Source organism: Xenopus laevis, chromosome 2S (genome assembly GCF_017654675.1).
Source record: "Xenopus laevis strain J_2021 chromosome 2S, Xenopus_laevis_v10.1, whole genome shotgun sequence".
NCBI lineage: Eukaryota > Metazoa > Chordata > Amphibia > Anura > Pipidae > Xenopus > Xenopus laevis.
In genome coordinates this window covers 27,826,434-27,848,210 of record NC_054374.1, presented here as the reverse complement: position 1 = coordinate 27,848,210, position 21,777 = coordinate 27,826,434, and the positions used below count along the sequence as shown (strand labels likewise).

The following is a 21,777-nucleotide window of genomic DNA, read 5'->3' as shown; positions in this document are numbered from 1 at the left end:
CTACAGGCGGGGGCAGTTGCTCCCCCTGTAGTCAAGTCTGGTGAGGGCCACACTTGGTCTCGGTGCCTCCTGTCCTACTAGTATGGCTCCTGTTCCCACTTGCATTGTGTCCTGTGAACTTAAATGCCTTCCCTTGTGATAACTGGGTGCTCTGTGACACTTGGGGGTTTGATTGTGAGCTCCATTCACATGCAGTAAAGAGAAGGAATTTGGAATGGAAACCTGCCTATAGTGCCGGCACATGATTTATAGAAGGCCTGACTGCATTTCTATGTCACAGCAGCAACACCAAACTCTCTGGGGCACACTGCTTGCAAACTAAAGGGGAAATTCTGCTTCCACTTGTCCTTTAATATGATCCAGCCAATGGCTTGCCAGCTGTACTATTTCTAATTGTACAAATCTAACAATAGGGTTTAGTCACTTCCATCTCCAACTTGCTGCTAATGAATGGAAAAGTGACATTTCCCCTTTATGTGCAGCTCCCAGCATGCCAGGGAATGGGACGTGTTTGCCCAGGGAGGGGACAGGCCGGCTAATCAGAATTTTCCATAATGCAAATTTAAATTTACTTTAGGAATGGTTCACCTCTAAGTTAACTTTACCTATGTTACAAAATGTCCTATTCCTAGCACCTTTGCGATTGGTCTTCATTATTCTTTATAGCTTTTGAGTTGTTTGCCTTCCTCTTCTACCTCCTTCTAGTTTTCAAATGGAGGTCACTGACCCTAGCAGGCAAAAAAGCACATTGGTATTGTAATTACTTTCCTTGGTTGTTCAGCCCAGTGTTCTTTTCCCCCTCCGTCTCACAAGTTTTATTCCATGTGGCTGTATAATTCCGGATCCTGCATTGATACCTCTTATCTTCCTGCTGCCGGAGATTTCCCAGAGCATCATGTGCTGGGGATGGGGTGTGCCAGTTATTAGGGTTTATGACCCAGTGCTGATACTGTATAGATCACGAAGGGGTCATAGGTAACGGTATTACTTCTAGTAGACAAGTAGCTGCTGCTAAATACAAGCTGGGGGTGTTGCTGGGTTTGCAACCTGTTGCCTCTTATGGATCCAAGTGTTTGGGCTGATGGTGAAATGCAAGATACCTTGTACTGAATCTATTATGGGCAGGATACCTTGCATGTTCTTAGCCCTTTCTTGCCCTGTTTAAAGGAGAACTAAAGCCTAGAAATGTTGTACATTGTTTTGGTCTTTTGTACCAGCCCAAGGCAACCACAGCCCTTTAGCAGTAAAGATGCCCCAGTAGTTCCCCATCTTCTTTTCTGCTGATTCACTGCACATGCTCTGTGCTGCTGTCACTTACTGAGCATAGGGACCCACTCACAATATACAGTAAACATAGAATAGAAATGTCACTATAAGGCTGATTAGTAATTAATACAGATAATTACTACATGGCAGCACAGAAACCAGTGCAATTAGCATTTTAATCATCAGCCCTGTAGCATCAGCTTATATTATAGACAACCCTCTTTTTCTGCTGGATAATTAGTGACGACCCCTAAGCTTAGCTTCTCAACAGCTGCTCAGAGCCCACTGAGCATGTGAGTGTCACAGACACTTTCCAAGATGGTGACCCCCCTGTGACAAGCTGAAACTTTACGCTGGTGCAATAAGTTCTGTATATAAAATAAGGAATTTTTAGCGACATTCATGTTTAGGGTTTAGTTCTCCTTTTAATAAGTCCCTATTGGTAAGTATTGCACCTTCCCCACTCTCATAACCTCTGTACCTGATCCCCAGTGCTTGCCATACAATACCTTCCCTTCACCCTATTGTTCTTCTATGCCTTCTCTGGGCTGCGGGCCGCCGTGGGAATATATGCCTTGCTCACTTATATCCACAGGCTTTTCTGCCTATAATTGCCTGTTTGTTTTATATCTAAATACTGCTCTCATTGTCTCTCAAATAGCAGCTCTGTATATATTACACCGGTGTGGTTTTGTTTAACCCACCCCAACTCGTTTCTCATCTTTATCACAATACTTGTTAAACCTCTCGCATGTGCCCCCCAGCAATCTGTGCTGTAAATGTGCTGAATGAATTCAGTTCCTGATCCCCAGTGTTTATCTGGGATCCAAGATGCAAAGAGTTAAATCAGTGCCAGGCAATAATCTCCCCAGACCTGATCCAGTTTAAATTACATAATCTTCCAATTAACTTCATATTATTCAATGTTATTGAAAACAAACCTAAACTTGGTCGCACAATTAGTATGCCAGTCCCACTTTCATACCAGTGCTTATACTTCTACACCCCTCCTTGCCATTGTATTTTGCTGATACCACCTGTGTAAGTGTTTCCTAAATCCAGTTTGGCTTGAGGGGCCATCAATGTCTGCCTGGTCCTGCCTTGTCCCTGCCAGTGGCACACGATTGGCTGGCACTTTAGCAGGCCCACTCCAGGCTTGACCATTGGACTGATCTGGGCCAGTGTCCTTGTTGCTTCCTATCAGTGTTTAGTGGAGTAGTTTAAAAGGTTTGTTCATCTTTAAATTAACTGTTAGTATGATGTAGAGAGGTATATTCGGAGACCATTTGCAATTGGTTTTTCATTTTGTATTATTTGTGGTTTTTGAGTTATTTAGCTTTTTAGTCGGCGCCTCTCCAGGTTGCGTTTTCAGGAGTCTGGTTGCTAGGGTCCAAATTCTCCTAGCAACCATGCACTGATTTGAATAAGAGACGAAGTATGAGTAATAAAAAGTAGCAATAACAATACATTTGTAGCGTTAGACTGAGCATTTGTTTTTTTAAATAGGGTCAGTGAAAGCTGGAGAGAGTCAGAAGAAGAAGAAGAAGAAGGCAAAAACTATATTAAAAAATTAAGACCAATTGAAAAGTTGCTTAGAATTAGCCATTCTATAACATACTTAAAGTTTACTTAAAGGGGTGGTTCACCTTTAAACAACTAGCTGTTTCCGATAGATCACAAGAAATAATGACTTTCTCCAATTACTCTCTGTGTCACTGTTTTTCTAATATTGAAGTTTAAAGTGTCTTTTATTTCACCTTTTAAAGCAGCTTTGAGAGGGCGGTCGCCGACCCTGTAAACTGTTCTAAATTGATACATTTAGTTGATACATTCTAATCTTTGTCCCTGCTGAGCAGAATCTCTGGGTTTCATTACAGGCAGCTGTTAGAATTGATACAATAGTTGCTAATACTCCAGAGATGCTGCTGAGAAATGTATCAACTAAATGTTGCAAAATTATAACAGTTTAGAGTCTGCGCCTGAATTACTGAGCTGCCAGACTCAAACACCAGAGACACGAACATTCAACTTTAAACTTAGATTTTGGAAAAACATTAAAAAAATAATGGAAAGTTGTTATAAAAAAGTCTTTATTTCTGGGGAACAATCTGAAAACAACTGAAAAAAAGTGTTTGGAAGGTGAACAACCCCTTTAAAGGTGGTCCACCCATTTAAGTCTAGACCTGGGAATTGAGTTTGTGTCCCTCTTAGTCATTCTTCCATACACGTGACTCCAGTGTCGGACTGGCCCACCACTATACTAGGAAAACTCTCGTTGGGCCCAGGTGTCAGTTGACCCTTCTGCATCTTACTATTTGTAACAATTTCATGTTCATTTCCTAATTTTTTATGGAAACAAAGGGGCCAAATAGAAATTTATAAAGAAGAAGAAATTATTGAGTGAGAAGTGGAAGAAAATTAGCTTGGAGAATGGGGCCCATGGTCTAAGGTTTTCTGGTGGGTCCCTGGTACCCCAGTCCAACACTGTACGACTTACTATGTCCCTGGCCTATTGATTGTATGTAGGTTCATAGACTTGGTGTTCCATTGCTGATAAGGAGCCATGAGTGAGGTTTGGCTGAAAGGACAGGATGTATCGTAGGAATAGTTCTGCACATGGAACTCTATGTGAGGAATGAGTATGATCCCTGAGGGCAAGGAGTTTCTGTGGGTTCTATTTAAGTGTAAATACCTCTTTAAATGCTTGTTTATTTAAACTATAGTAGTATTTATCTACTGTGTATCCTGTGCCTGAATGGCTGTCCCCATGGCTACACAGCAGCCTTTTTTTATATAAACTATAGTAGTACTTATCTGTTATCTTCTGTGTATCCTGTGCTTGAATGGCTGTCCCCATGGCTACACAGCAGCCTTTTTTTATATAAACTATAGTAGTACTTATCTGTTATCTTCTGTGTATCCTGTGCTTGAATGGCTGCCCCCATGGCTACACAGCAGCTTGTTTATATAAACTATAGTAGTACTTATCTGTTATCTACTGTGTATCCTGTGCTTGAATGGCTGCCCCCATGGCTACACAGCAGCTTGTTTATATAAACTATAGTAGTACTTATCTGTTATCTACTGTGTATCCTGTGCTTGAATGGCTGCCCCCATGGCTACACAGCAGCTTGTTTATATAAAATATAGTAGAGTTTCTGAAGCAAACACATCAATTGTACCAGTGCAGCACAACAGTACATTATATTTTCATTACTTGAAAACACAAAAAATGACCGTTCCTTTTAGAATCATTACCGTATGTTTTTTCTCTGCCAATCCAAAAACTTGGACTGTAACCCTCATGGGCCTATAACTCTTTTACTTGCCATCACTGCCATAGATTAAGTTAACTCAGATCTTGTTATAGGGGTGCAGGGGCCACAGTCACCTGGGTTCCAACAAAGTGCGAGTGTGACTGCTCTAGTTTATTGAGAAGGAGGTTTGTGGTAGCTACACCAACAAAGGTTCGCCTTTCAGTCCCCGTGCGTAGGTAAGCCATGTCAACAAGTGCATTTGTGTCTCTCTATAGGATCAGGCTTAGGGTTTCAGCGCCTCATCAAGGAATTAAGTGCAACAGAACAAATATGGGACAGAATTCAGACCCATTATCTAAACACAATGGCAGGTTGTTTTAATCCTGATGCACTTTATTGGCTTTGTGCCTCACCTGAAATAGAAGCCGCTGCAGGGGTGCTCAATCCGGAGCAAAGTTTGGGCTATGTTGTGTTAACCAATGTCTCCATAGTTTTCATGGCCACTGGCACTTTCACTGAGTCTCATGTTATGATTATTATTATGGATTTATAAAGCACCAACATATCCCGCAGTGCTGTACAATAACTGGGTATATACATGAAACATTCAGATTTCACTAAAAATCAGCCAATAACTAATACAAGAGATAAAGAGGGCCCTGCCCTAAAGAGCTTGCATTCTAAAATGACAATGGTTTGGAACACAAGGCATATGACAAAGCCCAACTGAGAATTGCTATGTGTACATCAAATGCAGACCCAGCTGAGCATACTGTTTGTAATCCAATGGGATTGTAAAACAATTAGTTGAGGGGCCCATAACTAACTGATGGTTGGGGCTGTAAGAGCAAAAATGTTCTGCTCTGGGTTGTAGTTCAGCAGCGGCTTGAGCCTCCACTAATGATGAGGGCCCCAACCATCCTGTATTCCCTAAGGCAGTGCTGTCCAACTTCTGTGGTACAGAGGGCCGAAATTTTTCCGGCCTACATAGTGGAGGGACCCACTTTAAACCACGCCCATGTTACCACAATATAATGTCCACATTAATTATGGTAACACACCAAAAAACAAATGGTTTGTGCTCACTGCAGGGATATCACTTATCACTCATATGTGAAAAAAGTTGTCATATTAAGGCATACCCTTAAATCCATATGCCTCCTCTTACCCTTGGATAACAGCACCCCCAGCACATGATTAAACACCTTACCACTAACAATAATTTCTTTTCAAATACTAACAAACCCCCAGAACAAATACCAGGCTTATGTTCCACAGGCAGAGTAGGACACACACAGGGAGCATATGGAAGGCAGAACAGAGCAAGAGACAGGGAAACCCATCAGAACCAGTCTAATATGTACTACATACAGAAACACAGTGCTGGTGCCCCATTAGCATTTTGTATAATGTGTGGGCAGTTTCAGTCTGGGTCTCAGGTGTGAACAGAACAGGGCTTTGAGGTGTAAACAATAGAGGGATCACTGATGTGAACAATACAGGGGGTTAGTTTGAATTTGAGGTTTAAACTATGCGGGAACCAGTTAATCTCTGTAGTGATACCATTTAAATCTTACAAGCAAACACAGCAGGTATGTGGGGGGCCACACAAGGGGGGGATCGCAGGCCACCAATTGGACAGCCCTGCCCTAAGGAATAGCCTAGCACACTATGTTACATAAACTTTAATGTTGTTTGGTGAGTGCTGAGAAGCAGGCAGTAATGTGTCAGATGTCACACGATAATAACTGCCCTCATTGCACAGAGAGAGAATTCATTGTGAGTTATGGGGCGACCTGTTCTGCTTGTTCTTGTCATGCTCGGTGGGATTGGTCATCCGCTTCTGTCATCTGTGAGTTATGCTCTGTTTTGTGTCCAATCAGGGTTGCTAGTAAACAAATACACAGTAACTGGAAATTACACCCTATTTATTGCTATTTCCCCTTCATTTATATTCAAATAATAACATATGGGAGGTTAGTTTATTCAGTTTCCAAGTACATTATGAGCTTATTGTGTGCCCAGAACATTCCTTCTCTGTATACTTGTATTTATACACATGGGAGGAGGTGCCATATTGATTCCCTTAGACAGTACAGTATGAGAGTAGAACTTATTGTTTGCCCAGGACATGCTTTCTCTGTATATTTTATTTATACATGTGGGTAGGAGGTACAGTAGGGGATACATTATTCCCTATATATTTCACATGAAATATCAGCCTTTAAATTTACAAAAATCCAGCCAATGTTTTTAAATAGCCCAGTTTGAAACGGTGAGCTAAATAAAAAACTTTTGCTATTGCTGAACAAATCCTGTGAATGTTGTAATTTCCTGCATGTTTTATACATTTTTCTTGTGGGCACCCGGGTGTCAACGGTGTGCACTAGAAGAGGCAAGAATTATGGGCCTTTACTGTATATGTACCCCTTATTTAGTCGGGTGCCTAAAGGCTAACGTGATTGGATGATACCCAAATATGCTAAATCCATAATACTTATCCAATCATTGTGCCAGATTGATGGGATTTAAGAGAGCAGTCCAGCCCTGAAGTGAGTGGCTGCTTTATAAGCCAATTTCTTTGACTATGTCATTGCAATTATCCATTATAAAATCTTTATTGTTTCTGACCAATTGTGCATATTGCCCCATGTCTGGAGGCCACAGTGTTAATATCGGTTTCCTTTTCTCTCTGCAGACACTGACCAAGAAGGAATTCTGGCAGTTGGTTCAGCAGAGCTATGGCACTGAGCTTGGCTTGAATAATGAGGAGATGGAACACCTGTCCGTGCCAGTGGAAGATAATGGGCAGACAAGGTAAAAATATCTTTGCCCACGTCACTATTCACAACATGGCTCTTTATATAACCCCAGAGCAACCTAAAAGATGGCTGCCACCAAGGCTACACAGCAGCTTGTTTATATAAACTATAGTAGTACTTATCTGGTATCTACTGTGTATCCTGTGTTTAAATGACTGCCCTCATGGCTACACAGCAGTTTGTTTATATAAACTATAGTTGAGTTTCTGAAGGAAACACACCAGTTTTACCAGTGCAGGGCAACACTATATTATATTTCCATTACTTAAAAACACATACATTTTTTGGTGTTACTGTTCCTTTAAAGGACCAGTAACATAAAAAAAAACTAAAAAAAAAAACTCGTTAATATACTACAGGAAAAAAAACACCAACACATATTAAACTTTAAAATCGCAAACTCTTTATTTGGAAATAAGTCACCGAAACTCGGCTTGCGCTCCTCTTCAGAAAAGGTGTCACGGCGACGAACCATCGTGCAGTGCTCAGTTTCTCCTCCCCTCTTCTATAAGGAAGGCAGGGAGGAGAAATTGAGCACCGCACGATGGATCACACGATCGCTTTTTCTGAAGAGGAGCACAAGCAGAGTTTCGGTAAGTTATTTCTAAATAAAGACTTTACAATTTTAAAGTTTAATATGTGTTGGTGTTTTTTTTCCTGTAGTATATTTTAGTATAGTTTTTTTTTGATGTTACTGTTCCTTTAAATAGGAAAGAGATGGTGTTTTGTTTTATTCCCCTGGTGTAATGTGATTGTGACAATTAATAATATTTCTCTTTCCGTTGGTCAGGGCCTCGGGAAGGGTAGTTTTAGAGGATTGTGGAGAAAAACCAGAGAAAATGCCTCGGGGATCTTCTGTTTTGCAGGCCACAGAGACAGATTCACCTTTATTTAATCCCATGCAGTTGGTGAGTTCTAAACACTGTGGAATGAAATCAGACTGTGTACTGTACTTGGATTCCAATGGTGCATCTGGTACTGGCAGGAAAAAATCTATAATAAGTGAATCCTTTATGCCTGGTTTAGGCATATGTTTCTTTTATTAGGATATAAGATGCCTGTTTCCCCTCTCTAGACTTTGGGGAACAGAATTAGAGGCCTGGGGGATAACCTGTTTGGATATGATCTCTCGGAGGTCTTGGGACACACAGTTCTAGAACTATAAGTTAATAGTTCTTGTAGCTGTGTGGCCTTTGAGATGAATCTGTGCCATGGGCTGCCGCCTTAAAGGTCCTGCTTAATTCCAAAGCCAGGCACCAGGTTTCCTTACTTTTTTCTGCAAATGATGTTTTCTTCTGACCACAAGGCACTTTTTAAATCTGTTCAAGTATGTCAAAACTCCTGTGCAGCTCTTCGTGTATCAAAGGGTGCTGGGAGTTGTAGTTAATGGTTGAATGGTTAATCATTCAGCAAAGTCCATGTAGATCATGGGGGGAGAGTCTTTTCTTTACATTCTTCTCAGGTGATGTGCCAGAGTAGTTGAATGGGATTTGTTCAGCCTAGTTAACATTGTAGCTGGTTAACCTGTGCCTAACTGGACCTTTTGTGCCAAGCATGAGCTGGGTATATACAGAGAATGTGAGAGATCCCAGTTGGGTTTGTTTGTAGCTGTTCAACATTTAGACGTTACTGCACTGCTCCTATTGTGACTGGGCTGTAGAATATTCTGCCTTTCTAGGATAAGTAAATCTTTAAAACAAGTGAAAGTAAAATTGATGAGGGGGCTATTCTAAGCACCTTTGCAATGTGCATTCATTATTATTTTTCTTTAATTCCAAGATATTAAGGGATACATGTATTGTTGATTTGAATGAATTAAGTTACAACAGCACCATCTGCAGGTCAGTTTCCCACCAGTCTGAACACCAAGTAGTCAAGGAAGTTGTCAGGAGAAAGAAAGAGGTTGTTAGGATGATGTTCTGCTTAGGAAAAAAACATTAAAACCTTTTCTCAAACCTTTCCTAAGCAGAAGAACATCAGAGCAGCCTCTTTCTTTCTCCTGACAACTTTCTTGACTTCTTGGTGGTCAGACTGGTGGGAAACTGACCAGCAGGTGGCGATGTTGTAACTAACTTCATTCAAATTAACAGTACATGTATCCCTTAATATCTTGGAATGTAAAACAAATACATAATAAATCTAGCAACATTTCTTAGAATAACCCCCTCATCAATTTTCCATTTACTTATTTTAAAGGTTTACTTTTACTTATCCTTTATACACGGCTTCTGGGCAGACGATCAACAGGGAAATACTAAGTGCCACAAAGCAATAGATGTTGATAGTGCTTGTATCTTGAACTCCTACTCCAACACGGCTCTTGTTCCTTCTCTAGATATTGAGGCAAGCAGAAGAAATACAGGGGGAGAAGGCAGGAGGCAAGAGCCCCCAGTTAAGCACAGAAAGAAAGCACACCCTCCGCACCCAAATTGGATCCCCTGCTCTGGCTCTGGACCTGAATGGCAATGAAAACCAGCATTTCGACAGGAGCAGCTTGTCTGATTCAGGGGATGAAGGTAAGGAATATACGACTCGAATATATACACAGATGGGCCTCACCATTAGGAGACAGTGTATGTACCACAGGTATAGGTATCCTCTGTTTAAATACTTTGTACACTGATAGAGAATGATGCTGGACATAATCATTGGCTCTGTGACAACACTGTATAAGCCCAGAGGCACAGCATTGAAGAACCAGGCCTCTGACACTGTCTCCTCTAGCTCCATATCTTAGGTTATCAGGTTTGCTTTGGTACCTATAGAGCATGGTCTTTGCTGATCCGTAAGGTTATACAGCTGGGGGCACACATTTTTATCAATAGCTGATTTATTTTTAAAAAGTTTTCTCATTATTCAATGGCTTTTATTCTGGATAACTGTTATTCTCTTTATCTTACACATTTTCGTTGACCATTTTAAATGCAAAGTATCCTTGAAATAGTTTAGTTTCCCTTTAGTTCTGTTTGGGACAGCAATGAGCAGATGGTAGAACACAGGATAATGAATCAATGATACCTGCGTTGGCCCTGACTGACCCCCAGTAACTTGTGTTCTGTGAGACAGAGGATACCAAGTACCCAGAGGAGCAGATGGAAGGGAAGCTCTACATTAACCATGTGTATCAAATCCGTGCCGAGAGGATGTTCCAGCTTCTATTCACCCAGTCTCGCTTCATGCTCAACTTCATGACATCCCGCAAAATGTTTGGTGAGATCTGTGTTTGTGAGTCACTGTCCTGTCCCAGGGTGCAGCTAATCGAGTGCTCTTGGGGCTAGTTTGTCTGTAGGTATAAGCAAGATCCATACTTCAGTGCTACAAATCTCCCTAGTGGGGATGGTTTGGTATTTGCTAGGCTAATAATAGACAGTCTGAAAGGGATCAGGGCTGTATTAAAGGTCAGCATATCCCTGTAATGAATGAATGAACCTCCCTTTCTGCTCAGTTTAATGCAATGGGGGCACTGTGATACCCCATCATTGAGTATTGTAGTGACCAACAATTATACTGAATGAACAAGGGGGACTCTGCTGATAAAGTGCATTTACTTACACACTACATATATTGAGCCTACAAAGGCCCTCTGTCAAGTGTCACTTGGTCAGAGGGTCAATGTGGGTGTTACAGGTCAGTAGTGGTGTACCAGTTGGACTATACGCTAGTGCAGTGATCCCACTCCAACCAGTAGCAACCGAGATCCACCCAACCAGTAGTAACCGAGATCCCCCCCAACCAGTAGTAACCGAGATCCCCCGAACAGTAGTAACCGAGATCTCCCCAACCAGTAGCAACCGAGATCTCCCCAACCAGTAGCAACCGAGATCTCCCCAACCAGTAGCAACCGAGATCTCCCCAACCAGTAGCAACCGAGATCCTCCCCAACCAGTAGCAACCGAGATCTCCCCAACCAGTAGCAACCGAGATCTCCCCAACCAGTAGGCAACCGAGATCTCCCCAACCAGCAGCAACGAGATCTCCCCAACCAGCAGCAACCGAGATCTCCCCCACCCCAGCAGCAACCGTGGATTTCCCACCAAACCAGCCAGCAAACCGTGATTTCCCCAACCAGCAGCAACCGTGATTTCCCCCAAAACCAGCAGCAACCGTGATTTCCCCCAACCAGCCAGCAACCGTGATTTCCCCCAACCAAGCAGCAACCGTGATTTCCCCCAACCAGCAGCAACCGTGATTTCCCCCCAACCAGCAGCAACCGTAGATTTCCCCCACCAGCAGCAACCGTGATTTCCCAACCAGCAGCAACCGTGATTTCCCCCAACCAGCAGCAACCGTGATTTCCCCCAACCAGCAGCAACCGTGATTTCCCCCAACCAGCAGCAACGTGATTTCCCCCCAGTTCACAACCGTGATTTCCCCAACCAGCAGCAACCGTGATTTCCCCAACCAGCAGCAACCGTGATTTCCCCCAACCAGCAGCAACCGTGATTTCCCCCAACCAGCAGCAACCGTGATTTCCCCAACCAGCAGCAACCGTGATTTCCCCCCCACCCCAAGTCCAGCAACCGTGATTTCCCCCAACCAGCAGCAACCGTGATTTCCCCCAACCAGCAGCAACCGTGATTTTCCCCAACAGCAGCAACCGTGATTTTCCCCCAACCAGCAGCAACCGTGATTTCCCCCAACCAGCAGCAACCGTGAATTTCCCCCAACCACAGCACCGGTGATTTCCCCCAACCAGCAGCAACCGTGATTTCCCCCAACCAGCAGCAACCGTGATTTCCCCCAAACCAGCAGCAACCGTGATTTCCCCCAACCAGCAGCAACCGTGATTTCCCCCAACCAGCAGCAACCGTGATTTCCCCCAACCAGCAGCAACCGTGATTTCCCCCAACTCAGCAGCAACCGTGATTTCCCCCAACCAGCAAGCAACCGTGATTTCCCCAACCAGCAGCAACCGTGATTTCCCCCAACCAGCAGCAACCGTGATTTCCCCCACCAGCAGCAACCGTGATTTCCCCAACGCAGCAGCAACCGTGATTTCCCCCAACCAGCAGCAACCGTGATTTCCCCCAACCAGCAGCAACCGTGATTTCCCCCAACCAGCAGCAGACCGTGATTTCCCCCCAACCAGCAGCCCCACCCCGTGAAAATTTCCCCCAAACCAGCAGCAACCGTGATTTCCCCCAACCAGCAGCAACCGTGATTTTCCCCCAACCAGCACCGTGATTTCCCCAACCAGCCGTGATTTCCCCAACCAGCAACCGTGATTTCCCGTGATTTCCCCCAACCAGCAGCAACCGTGATTTCCCCCCCCAACCAGCAGCAACCGTGATTTCCCCAACCAGCAGCCAGCAGCAACCGTGATTTCCCCCAACCAGCAGCAACCGTGATTTTCCCCAACCAGCAGCAACCGTGATTTCCCCCCACCAGCAGCAACCGTGATTTCCCCCAACCAGCAGCAACCGTGATTTCCCCAACCAGCAGCAACCGTGATTTCCCCAACCAGCAGCAACCGTGATTTCCCCACCCAGCAACCAACCGTGATTTCCCCCAACCAGCCAACCGTGATTTCCCCCAACCAGCAGCAACCGTGATTTTGATTTTCCCAACCAGCAGCAACCGTGATTTCCCCCACCAGCAGCAACCGTGATTTCCCCCAACCAGCAGCAACCGTGATTTCCCCCAACCAGCAGCAACTCGTGATTTCCCCCCAACAGCAGCAACCGTGATTTCCCCCAACCAGCAGCAACCGTGATTTCCCCCAACCAGCAGCAACCGTGATTTCCCCCAACCAGTAGCGGACCCCCCCAACGCGGGTAGGCAACGAGATCCCCCCCCAACCGGTAGCAAGCGAGATCGCCCCCCAACCCGGTAGCAAGCGCGATCCCCCCCCCAACGGTAGCAAGCGAGATCCCCCCCCCAACCGGCCCTAGCAAGCGAGATCCCCCCCCCCAACGGTAGCAAGCGAGATCCCCCCCCAACCAGTAGCAAGCGAGATCCCCCCCCCAACCAGTAGCAAGCGAGATCCCCCCCCCCAACCAGTAGCAAGCCGAGATCCCCCCCCCCAACCAGTAGCAAGCGAGATCCCCCCCCAACCAGTAGGCAAGCGAGATCCCCCCCCCCCAACCAGTAGCAAGCGAGATCCCCCCCCCCAAACCAGTAGCAAGCGAGATCCCCCCCCCCAACCAGTAGCAAGCGAAACCCCCCCCCCCCAACCAATAGCATCAATGATCCACCAACCAGTAGCAACATCCCTTGGATGTTGCTCCCAGTGGCCTCCAAGCAGGTGCTTATTATTTTCCCTGGCTTGGAAGTTTTGATTACATAAAAACTAAAGTTTACTGCCACACAGAGCCTTCTGTAGGCTGCCAGTCCACACAAGGGCCACCGGTAGTCAACCACAGTTTATAATTGGCACATTTGCTGCATGTTTGCCAAGCAATTCATCTTATCTATAGTTTGGGGTTGTTTCTCTCCCCTCCAGGATACATTCATTCCTGTTCCTCATTAACCTGTTCTTTGCCTTATTGCACAGATCTGGAATATAGCCCCTGGCAATCAGACAGCAACGGGAAGCAGACACGGACCCTCAATTATACCATCACCATTAGCAACCCTCTGGTGGGAAAGTTTACTACAGCCACAGAGAAGCAGGTAATGAGCCTGGGGACATAGATTATCTGCCTACACTAACTCCAAATAATCGCCTATACATTGTCTGTGCACAGGCCTGCCCCTTACCCATAATTCTATTATCATGCTACAACTGAATCTGTAGAGGCGAAACACATCTCCTCAGCATATTATTGTATTCCAGGTGTTGTACAAAGGGAACCAAGGAGAACAGAGCTATTTGGTGGAAGTGGAGGTTTTCACACATGATGTGCCTTATCACGACTACTTTTACACAGTGAATAAATACAGCATTATTGGAATATCCCAAGACAAATGCAGGTTACGGTGAGTAGCCACAGGCTGTAGTGCTTTGGGTTTAGATTGACAGATTACAGTGATTACAGGGAGCTTGCACTCCTTGGAGTACTAAGTCAGTGTATGAGGGAGCACTGAACACACGGAGTACCAGTCCAGTTTAGTAATCCTCTCCCAGCAATGACCTAGTGACAAAGGCTGCTTTAACTGCTTCAGGTCTGAGAAGAATTCATATGTGGAAGCCAAATTGTACTTTGTTCCTTTTCTAATGCTGTAGTGTAGAGAACAGTCATGCCAGAGTTGGGCCAAGTAGTACTACCACTACTAAGGAAATACTACTTGGCCCTGCACTCCACCACAGTCCGCCTGCACTCTACTCCTCCGCTATCTTCTCCATTGCCACTGCCTCCACCACCATCGCCCATCCCGACTGTCACTAGTGTGTCTGCTGGGGTTTGGATACTTGCAATTATTGATGATTAAAATGCCCTGGATCACTTCAATGTGCACTTGGGAGTTTGTGAACACTGATTGTCAGGTATTGTGTAGCAAGCCATGGAATGGGAAGGATGGGCTGCAGCTCTTCTAACATACATATTTGCCCATCCACGCATCAAGAAGACACATTAGCATCTACCCAATCAGTACTGCTTCCCATCTCCACTGTGCCATACATGCCTGCCTACCCCTAGTTATAGCCCTTAGCCATGCCATAGAGAGAAGAATGAAGCACTCTCCTGTATATTTAATTTCTTTCTGTCTTTTTCTTTATTCTATAGGGTCTACACAGATGTCAAGTACAGAAAGCAGCCCTGGGGCCTGGTCAAGACTTTTATAGAGAAGAACTCATGGAGTGGCCTGGAGGATTACTTCAAGCAGATGGGTCAGTCCTCCTATCCCTGAATAGGCTCTAAACCCTCAATAAACTCATATCTCTGTACCTGTCCTTTATATACACTACTGGTTTTGCTTTGCACTCTTCCTGTGGCACACTGACAGGTCTCACCGATTATAACATTACATTTATTTTAGAATTCCTTGCTGTTTATTATATACAAACAGTTGTCCAGTTATAGATACCATATTGCTTAGATATCTTACTAGGCGGTTGTTGTTTTTTATGCAGTAATGAGACCTGTATTGGGGATTCCATCCTGCCCTGGGGAGGGATTTGCTTCTTGTAAGTCAGTGAATGTAACTGATGCCATTGTTCATGAGAACCTTCATTCCTGCAGAGTCTGATTTGGTGATGGAAGAAAGCAGTTCAGGATCCTTATTGGTAGAAGCTGGAAAATCCATGAGGAGAAGGAGAAGGAATCCGAACCGCAGCCTGGGGGAGCACCTTCCCAAACATGGCGCCCAACACGATTCTACAGATATGGGACTGGATATGAGGAATGATCATACAGGTGTGCCCAACTGCTGGCAATCTAAAGAGTATTCACCATGTACTGACATATTAGATCTCTATCTCACCAGCTGCTTCACACTCATTTCTATTAGGGACCAGGATTCAATTAGGGATTCAGAAGATTACTTGGTTGAATCAAATCCTGAAAGTCACGTGTCTATAAAATACCAGCTATTTGGCTAGGATTCGGTTCAGTACTCAGCCATATCTTTTGTGGGGAATTTAAGGGTTACACTGGCGAATGAGCTTGGACTGCTTTTTTGTCTATGAGACTGTTACACCACTTGCCCTGGCCCACTGAAATCTGTTTTTTAAGAAGACCTATTTGGCTGTGGGAAAGGGAGAAACCCAATATGGGGAATTGCAGATAATCCGAGCTCTGTACCTGGATAAATACTGCAGGAACGTTCGTTATACAGCCTGACCATGGGAAAGAGATTAGACCAAAGAGCTCTGAAATATGAGCAGAAATGGCCGCCTCATGTGTTACTGACAGCTCTGATTCATGTTTGAAAATACCCTTAGCCCATAACAAGCTTAGCAATATATCGAGCAGCAATGTGCCTCCCTTCTGTTGTGTCTTATGATGAGTATATAGACGTAAGCACTGGCATTCAGCACACACCTTACTGTCTTACATCTGAGCCAATTTATAGATTTTGTACCTCCTTTTCTCCCATACAATTTCAAATATTTGGCCTAATCCTTTAATATCAGACAGGGGTTACAGAAAATATAGAGAATGGACAGGTTATGAAGCAAATGCCTATGAAACCTCTTCCATCCTGTAAGTGATTGGCTGTGTTTGTTTTCTCCTTAGGCAGGAAAACCGAAGGAAGGAAAAATACACTTATACTAGTAATGAGTATCTTGTGAGTATCTGTGCATTGCTGTTTCAGGAGTCATGAGATTTTGGGCTGCTAAACCTTGCAGTGCTAAAGATGCTGTTCAATAACAATTGTCACGTGCAGACAGCCTGCATCTTGTTAGATCTCGACAGTGCAAGATATTGGAACATGGCTTCTGATTGGGTAGGACTTAGAGAGTAACGGAGCAGAGAAACCAACCTGCAAGTTTGGATATATGGCTCTGAGCTATTAGGCTTTATCTGTGCTGAAAAAACAGCCGTTCTGGGTTCATAGTTGGCCACAGGCACATAAAGGAATGATTTGCAGGGGTCCTTATGTGAAAGTTAAACTCTCATATCTGGCATGAAGGCAGTGTTCTGTGTGTAACATGAGGTGTGTAAAAAATTCTTTTTTCAGAAGGCTTTACTCTCATTTGGTTCATTTAGCCCGTCTCACCCTAACCAGGTTAGTTTCTCTGTTATGTGAATTCTGTTCTTCTGTATTCCTCAGCCTGGTTCTGTTGGTCCTACTCAACATCGCCCTGTTCCTAAAGCTGTCTAAGATTGAGCATGCAGCCAAAACCTTCCATCAAGCTCAGCAAAAGCAGGAGAGCTATACCAGGTAAGGCACCGTGTAACTGGCCAGTTCCACAATACTGTAATTAGTAGTATGTGCAGAATACTCCTTCTAGTACTAGCTATAGCCACATACTTATTATTATAAATATTATTATATAGTGAAAAAAGTACCCCGTATTGTAAAATATAAGGATATTCTAAGTTACCGAGACGTTCCATGACCATATAAAATATGTTTTATAAAATTTGTTTTATACAGGTCATGGAACTCCTCGGGACTTCTAATTTCCTCATATTTTGCAACAGGGGGTACTTTAGTAATACACAAGTTTCAGTGAGCCCTGTGACAGAAATGACATCACTAAGCTCTGATTATAACTGATGACATCATTAAGCACCATTTATAAGGATATCATTTACAGGATATTCATGGCTCTTGTGTATTATATAGTGAATAAAGGGCCCTATTGTAAAATATAAGGATATTAGAAGTCACGAGGAGTTCCATGACCATATAACAACATGAGGCAGAAGGCCGAGCTTTTATACAGGTCATGGAACTCCGAGGTTACTTCTAATATCCTCATATTTTCCAACACAGGGGTACTTTATTTATTATAATACACAAGTTTTAGGGAGTCCTGTGATAAAATGACATCACTAAGCTCTGTTTATAACTGATTGCATCACTAAGAACCGTTTAAGGATATCGTTTACTGGATATTCATGGCTTTTGTGTATTATTTTAATATTCTAAATACAAATATATAGAGAGTTAATATTCTGGGCACTCGGAAAGCTTTGCCCTTGCACTTTCTACTTAAAAAAGCGAAGAATACATCCTGCTGATATACAGAATATGCAGAGCTTCAGCAGAATAAGGTTATATATAAATAGTCTTGATTACCACATATAGAAAAATATTCTTCCATAATCTTGCAGCATCCCCCCTGGTGGGATTGGTGGAACGGATCAGCCCTACAAAGAAAAAGTATTGGGACCAGGGTTAAGGGGACTACTGCAGGACTCCATTTCAACCATTGAACAGGTAATGGAGCTAGCAGCACTTTGATGCATCTGGCGTAGGAATCGCATTCAGTGCCATTTTCAATATTCTCTGCACCAGTCAAGCCACAGACCGAGGCAACTGTCATTATAGAGAATAATGCAAGGCTGGCACAGCAAATAGTCTCGTAGAAGTGCCTTTACAGAGAGCCCATCTAGGTATTGGCACCAGTACCAGTCTGTATGGGCAGTGCCCCAGAGAATGCACATTGCAATATCATTTGATCCCACGTCTGCTTTTACAGTTGGCTCATCCCAATGCTGCCCAAACTCAGGGAGATCCGCTTGTTGAGCAAGATCGCCAGATTGTTCTGTATTTATTTTAGCCCCAATTCTAACTGGGTTCACTCATTTTCATAATCATTGACCTGATCCAATTTCAATTGTATTATTTGCAGACTTGGCTGAGAGTAGTCAACTTCAGCCTGTGTATTGTCAGCTCCGTTCTCTCATTGACTGCAGGTTGGACTAAGCCCTATTAATATTCTCAAGCTGGTGCTACATGAATTGCCAAGATCATTTGGGCCCTGGGCTAACAATCAGATATTATGGTGGCCTAATGAGATCTATTGGGAGGCCAAGCTGGCAGCTTTTTTAATTGGCCGGTGTATGGCCAGCTTTGTTCTTTGGGTAAAGGTTAACCCATTTGACATTAAGACTGGTGTTTCTTTTTTTTTTTAGCTGAAGAAATCTCTGCTCCTCCTTCAGAAAAGCTTTGATCTGCTCAGCAGGACTCAGGAAGAGGGTGCTGCTGGGAGTTAGCACCCCAACATGACTTTGGGGGGGATATATGTTCCATGGAGGAGAAACATTTGAGCGTTTTAATGGCAGAGAACTGGTTACAGAGACTGGGAAATTTTCTGCTCGCTGCTGGCGTCACCCCCTCTTCCCCACTTTTATTTAAATCCATGTTGTATTTGTGAATTGTAAATTTCTTTTGTTTTTTATGTTTTTTTATGAAATTCTCAAATGTTCTAGAATTCTTGCTCTGTTCAGTGTCATTGTGAAGAGATGCAACAATGTCCATTTTCTCGGCTTCATTGGCTGCAGTTGTACATGGGTGTTTATAGTTTACACTAAAGGGATGGCACCGACTGACATTGTTGCTCCTGAAGGATAAGTAAACCTTTAAAGTAAGTGTAAATTGATGAGGAGGCTATTTTAAGCACCGTTGCAATGTACATTCATTATTTCTTTTATTTTTTTTAAATTCCAAGATATTATTTATTTTTCTTTAATTCCAAGATATTATGGGATACACTTACTGTTAATATTATAAATTAATTGTGTTACAACAGCGCCACCTGCTGGTCATTTTCCCACCAGTCTGACCACCAAGTAGTCAAGGAAAGTGTCAGGAGAAAGAAAGAGGCTGCTCTGATGTTCTTCTGCTTAGGAAACCACATTAAAAAACTTTCCCAAGCAGAAGAATATCAGAGCAGAGTATTTCTTTCTCCTAACAACTTCCTTGACTACTTGGTGGTCAGACTGGTTGGAAACTGACCAGCAGGTGGTGCAAAATTCATTCATATTAACAGTACATGTATCCCTTAATATCTTGGAATTAAAGAAAAATAAATAATGGATGTATATTGCAAAAGTGCATATAGCCCCCTCATCAATTTTACATTCACTTATTTTAAAGGTTTACTTATCCTTTAAGGAAAGTAGCAGGTGGGTTAACTTCCGTTATTTTGTCAGGAGTAAATTAGCTGAGAATAGCTAATGCCCATTTGTGCCCCCCCCATCTGTTGATTATGGTAGTGCTGCTGGTTAAGTTTAGTGTAACCCCCAAACCCAGTTGTATGGGGATCATAATCTATTTCCAGTGGGAGAGACTGGTATTGCCCCTGCCCAGGCCTTTCTTTTTAATTCATCATTTTATCCTTAGCCCAGAATCTTGCATTTGGGCCGTTTTTATCTTAATTTCCTTTGGTACCTTGGGTCTTCTCTCCGTTTGAGGAGAATCAAGTAGATTTTGGAAGAGTGCAAGTGCCTTTATCTACAGCGTGTGCCTATTGGGTTCCTTTAGAACCCGACTCCTCAGACATTTGGGGTGTTCCTCCCATTAAATACAGGGGAATGGGACAGCGACAAGGTACAGATTTCCGTTTACTTTTGTATTTTATTTCTTTGGTGGCTAAATATTTATATTCAGGTTCTAATGCCCCCAAATACCTGAAGGTGGGTTATTTATTGAATAGTGTGCATAGGGATTATTTATTTGGGTGGTGTATTGGCATTAGCTGCACTGCTGTCTCCTCTTTGGTGCCTTATACAAGAGCTGTCTATGCTGTATAGTTTAACTACAGCTCTCAGCAACCCTTTCTTCCTAAAGAACACATGATGGTACGTTCCATTTAAAGATTATCCCTGTGTCTCATTTGAATGGTTTCTGAGGGTGATTGATATCTCAGCTGAGATAGGGAGGATGTAACAATTCCTAGTGTCATTACTGTGGCCCTTTTCTCCCAAAACTCCGCTCCTACCCCAGGGTTGTGCCTATTGGCGGCTGGGCCCTGTTATTCATCTGACTCGCCATAACCACAATTAGGAAAAATGCTTTCCTCACACCCGCCTTATCCATCTGAACCCAGGGTGGCGCTGGCAGAGCCAAAGGCAGCTATAGGATCTGATATCCAGAAAGCCCTGAATTTAATCAGTGCCATTTCCCATAGAGTCCTATTTAACTCATTTATTTTTTAAGACACAACTTTGTACCTGAATTATATTGGGTTTTTCTAATGTGTAGAAGCCATAAGGTATGGTGACCCCAATTATGGAAAGATTTTCTAGAAAACCTGCAGATAACCTATAGACTAATAGGCAGTCCGGAGGCTGTGGGGCGGGTGTATAAGTGCAGCTAAGGATCTAATGAACAAGCTGGAGACTGAGCTTTCCCTGACTCGCTCCTCTACTACAATCCATTCCAACCTACAGACTCATGTCACCCAGTTTGCCTTTTTCACAGATGTCCAAAGATTTTCTTGTGTGAAATCAATAAAAGTTTTAAAACCAAAATCAATGTGTCTGTGTTGTAAGGCTGTTTCTTCCAGGAAACGAAATATCCAGTATAAGATAATTTCATAACAAATATTTATAGATTGGGCTTTACAAATAAAATAAACTGAATATGGTATTCCTGTTGTAGGGCTTTTCCCTGCTTGTATAAATGTGTACGTAACTTTAGGCTTCTGCTTTTCTCTGGACCCCTCTGCCTCGAGCTGTCAGACTTGCTCCTTCTTTCCAAACGCTCCTTAAAGACCCACGGTCCAGAACCGCCATCAGAAATCGCAGGGCCCCGTACGACAAAATTTCCTGGGCCCCCTGGGCTGCGCCCACTGCAAGCCCCACCTACAGGTCCACCCCCCACCACACCGTTATAAAACAAAAAAAATATTGGTGGCTAGGGTTCCCACATGTTAATAAAAAAATAAAAAGATATTGGTGGTCAGGGCCCCCCATAAAAAAACATTTGTGGCCAGGGCTCCCCCATCAAAAAATATTGGTGGCTAGGACCCCACATGAGAAAAAAAAAATTGGTGGCCAAAATTGGTGGGCAGGCCCCCCCCCACATTATGAGAAAATTGGTGGCCAGGGCCCCTTAAACGTCCATGCCTTCCCGAAGTCAGCAGCTCTCTG

At 43.5% G+C, this 21,777-nt stretch overlaps 1 protein-coding gene across 4 annotated transcripts in view; it reads left to right on the top strand.

Annotated features, from left to right (window-relative positions):
• MGC81152 (uncharacterized protein) overlaps positions 1-21,156 on the top strand; it is a 56,665-nt gene extending 35,509 nt beyond the window's left edge. For all 4 annotated transcript variants that reach the window (XM_041583068.1, XM_018248176.2, XM_018248177.2 and 1 more), the window contains 12 exon segments: positions 7,222-7,340; positions 8,136-8,253; positions 9,681-9,861; positions 10,412-10,555; positions 13,839-13,957; positions 14,121-14,263; positions 15,013-15,116; positions 15,469-15,642; positions 16,465-16,516; positions 17,003-17,113; positions 18,013-18,118; positions 18,817-21,156. In XM_041583068.1, the coding sequence (XP_041439002.1) occupies positions 7,222-7,340; positions 8,136-8,253; positions 9,681-9,861; positions 10,412-10,555; positions 13,839-13,957; positions 14,121-14,263; positions 15,013-15,116; positions 15,469-15,642; positions 16,465-16,516; positions 17,003-17,113; positions 18,013-18,118; positions 18,817-18,897 (1,452 nt within the window). In that variant the 3' untranslated portion in view covers positions 18,898-21,156.
• The last annotated feature ends 621 nt before the right edge of the window (positions 21,157-21,777 follow it).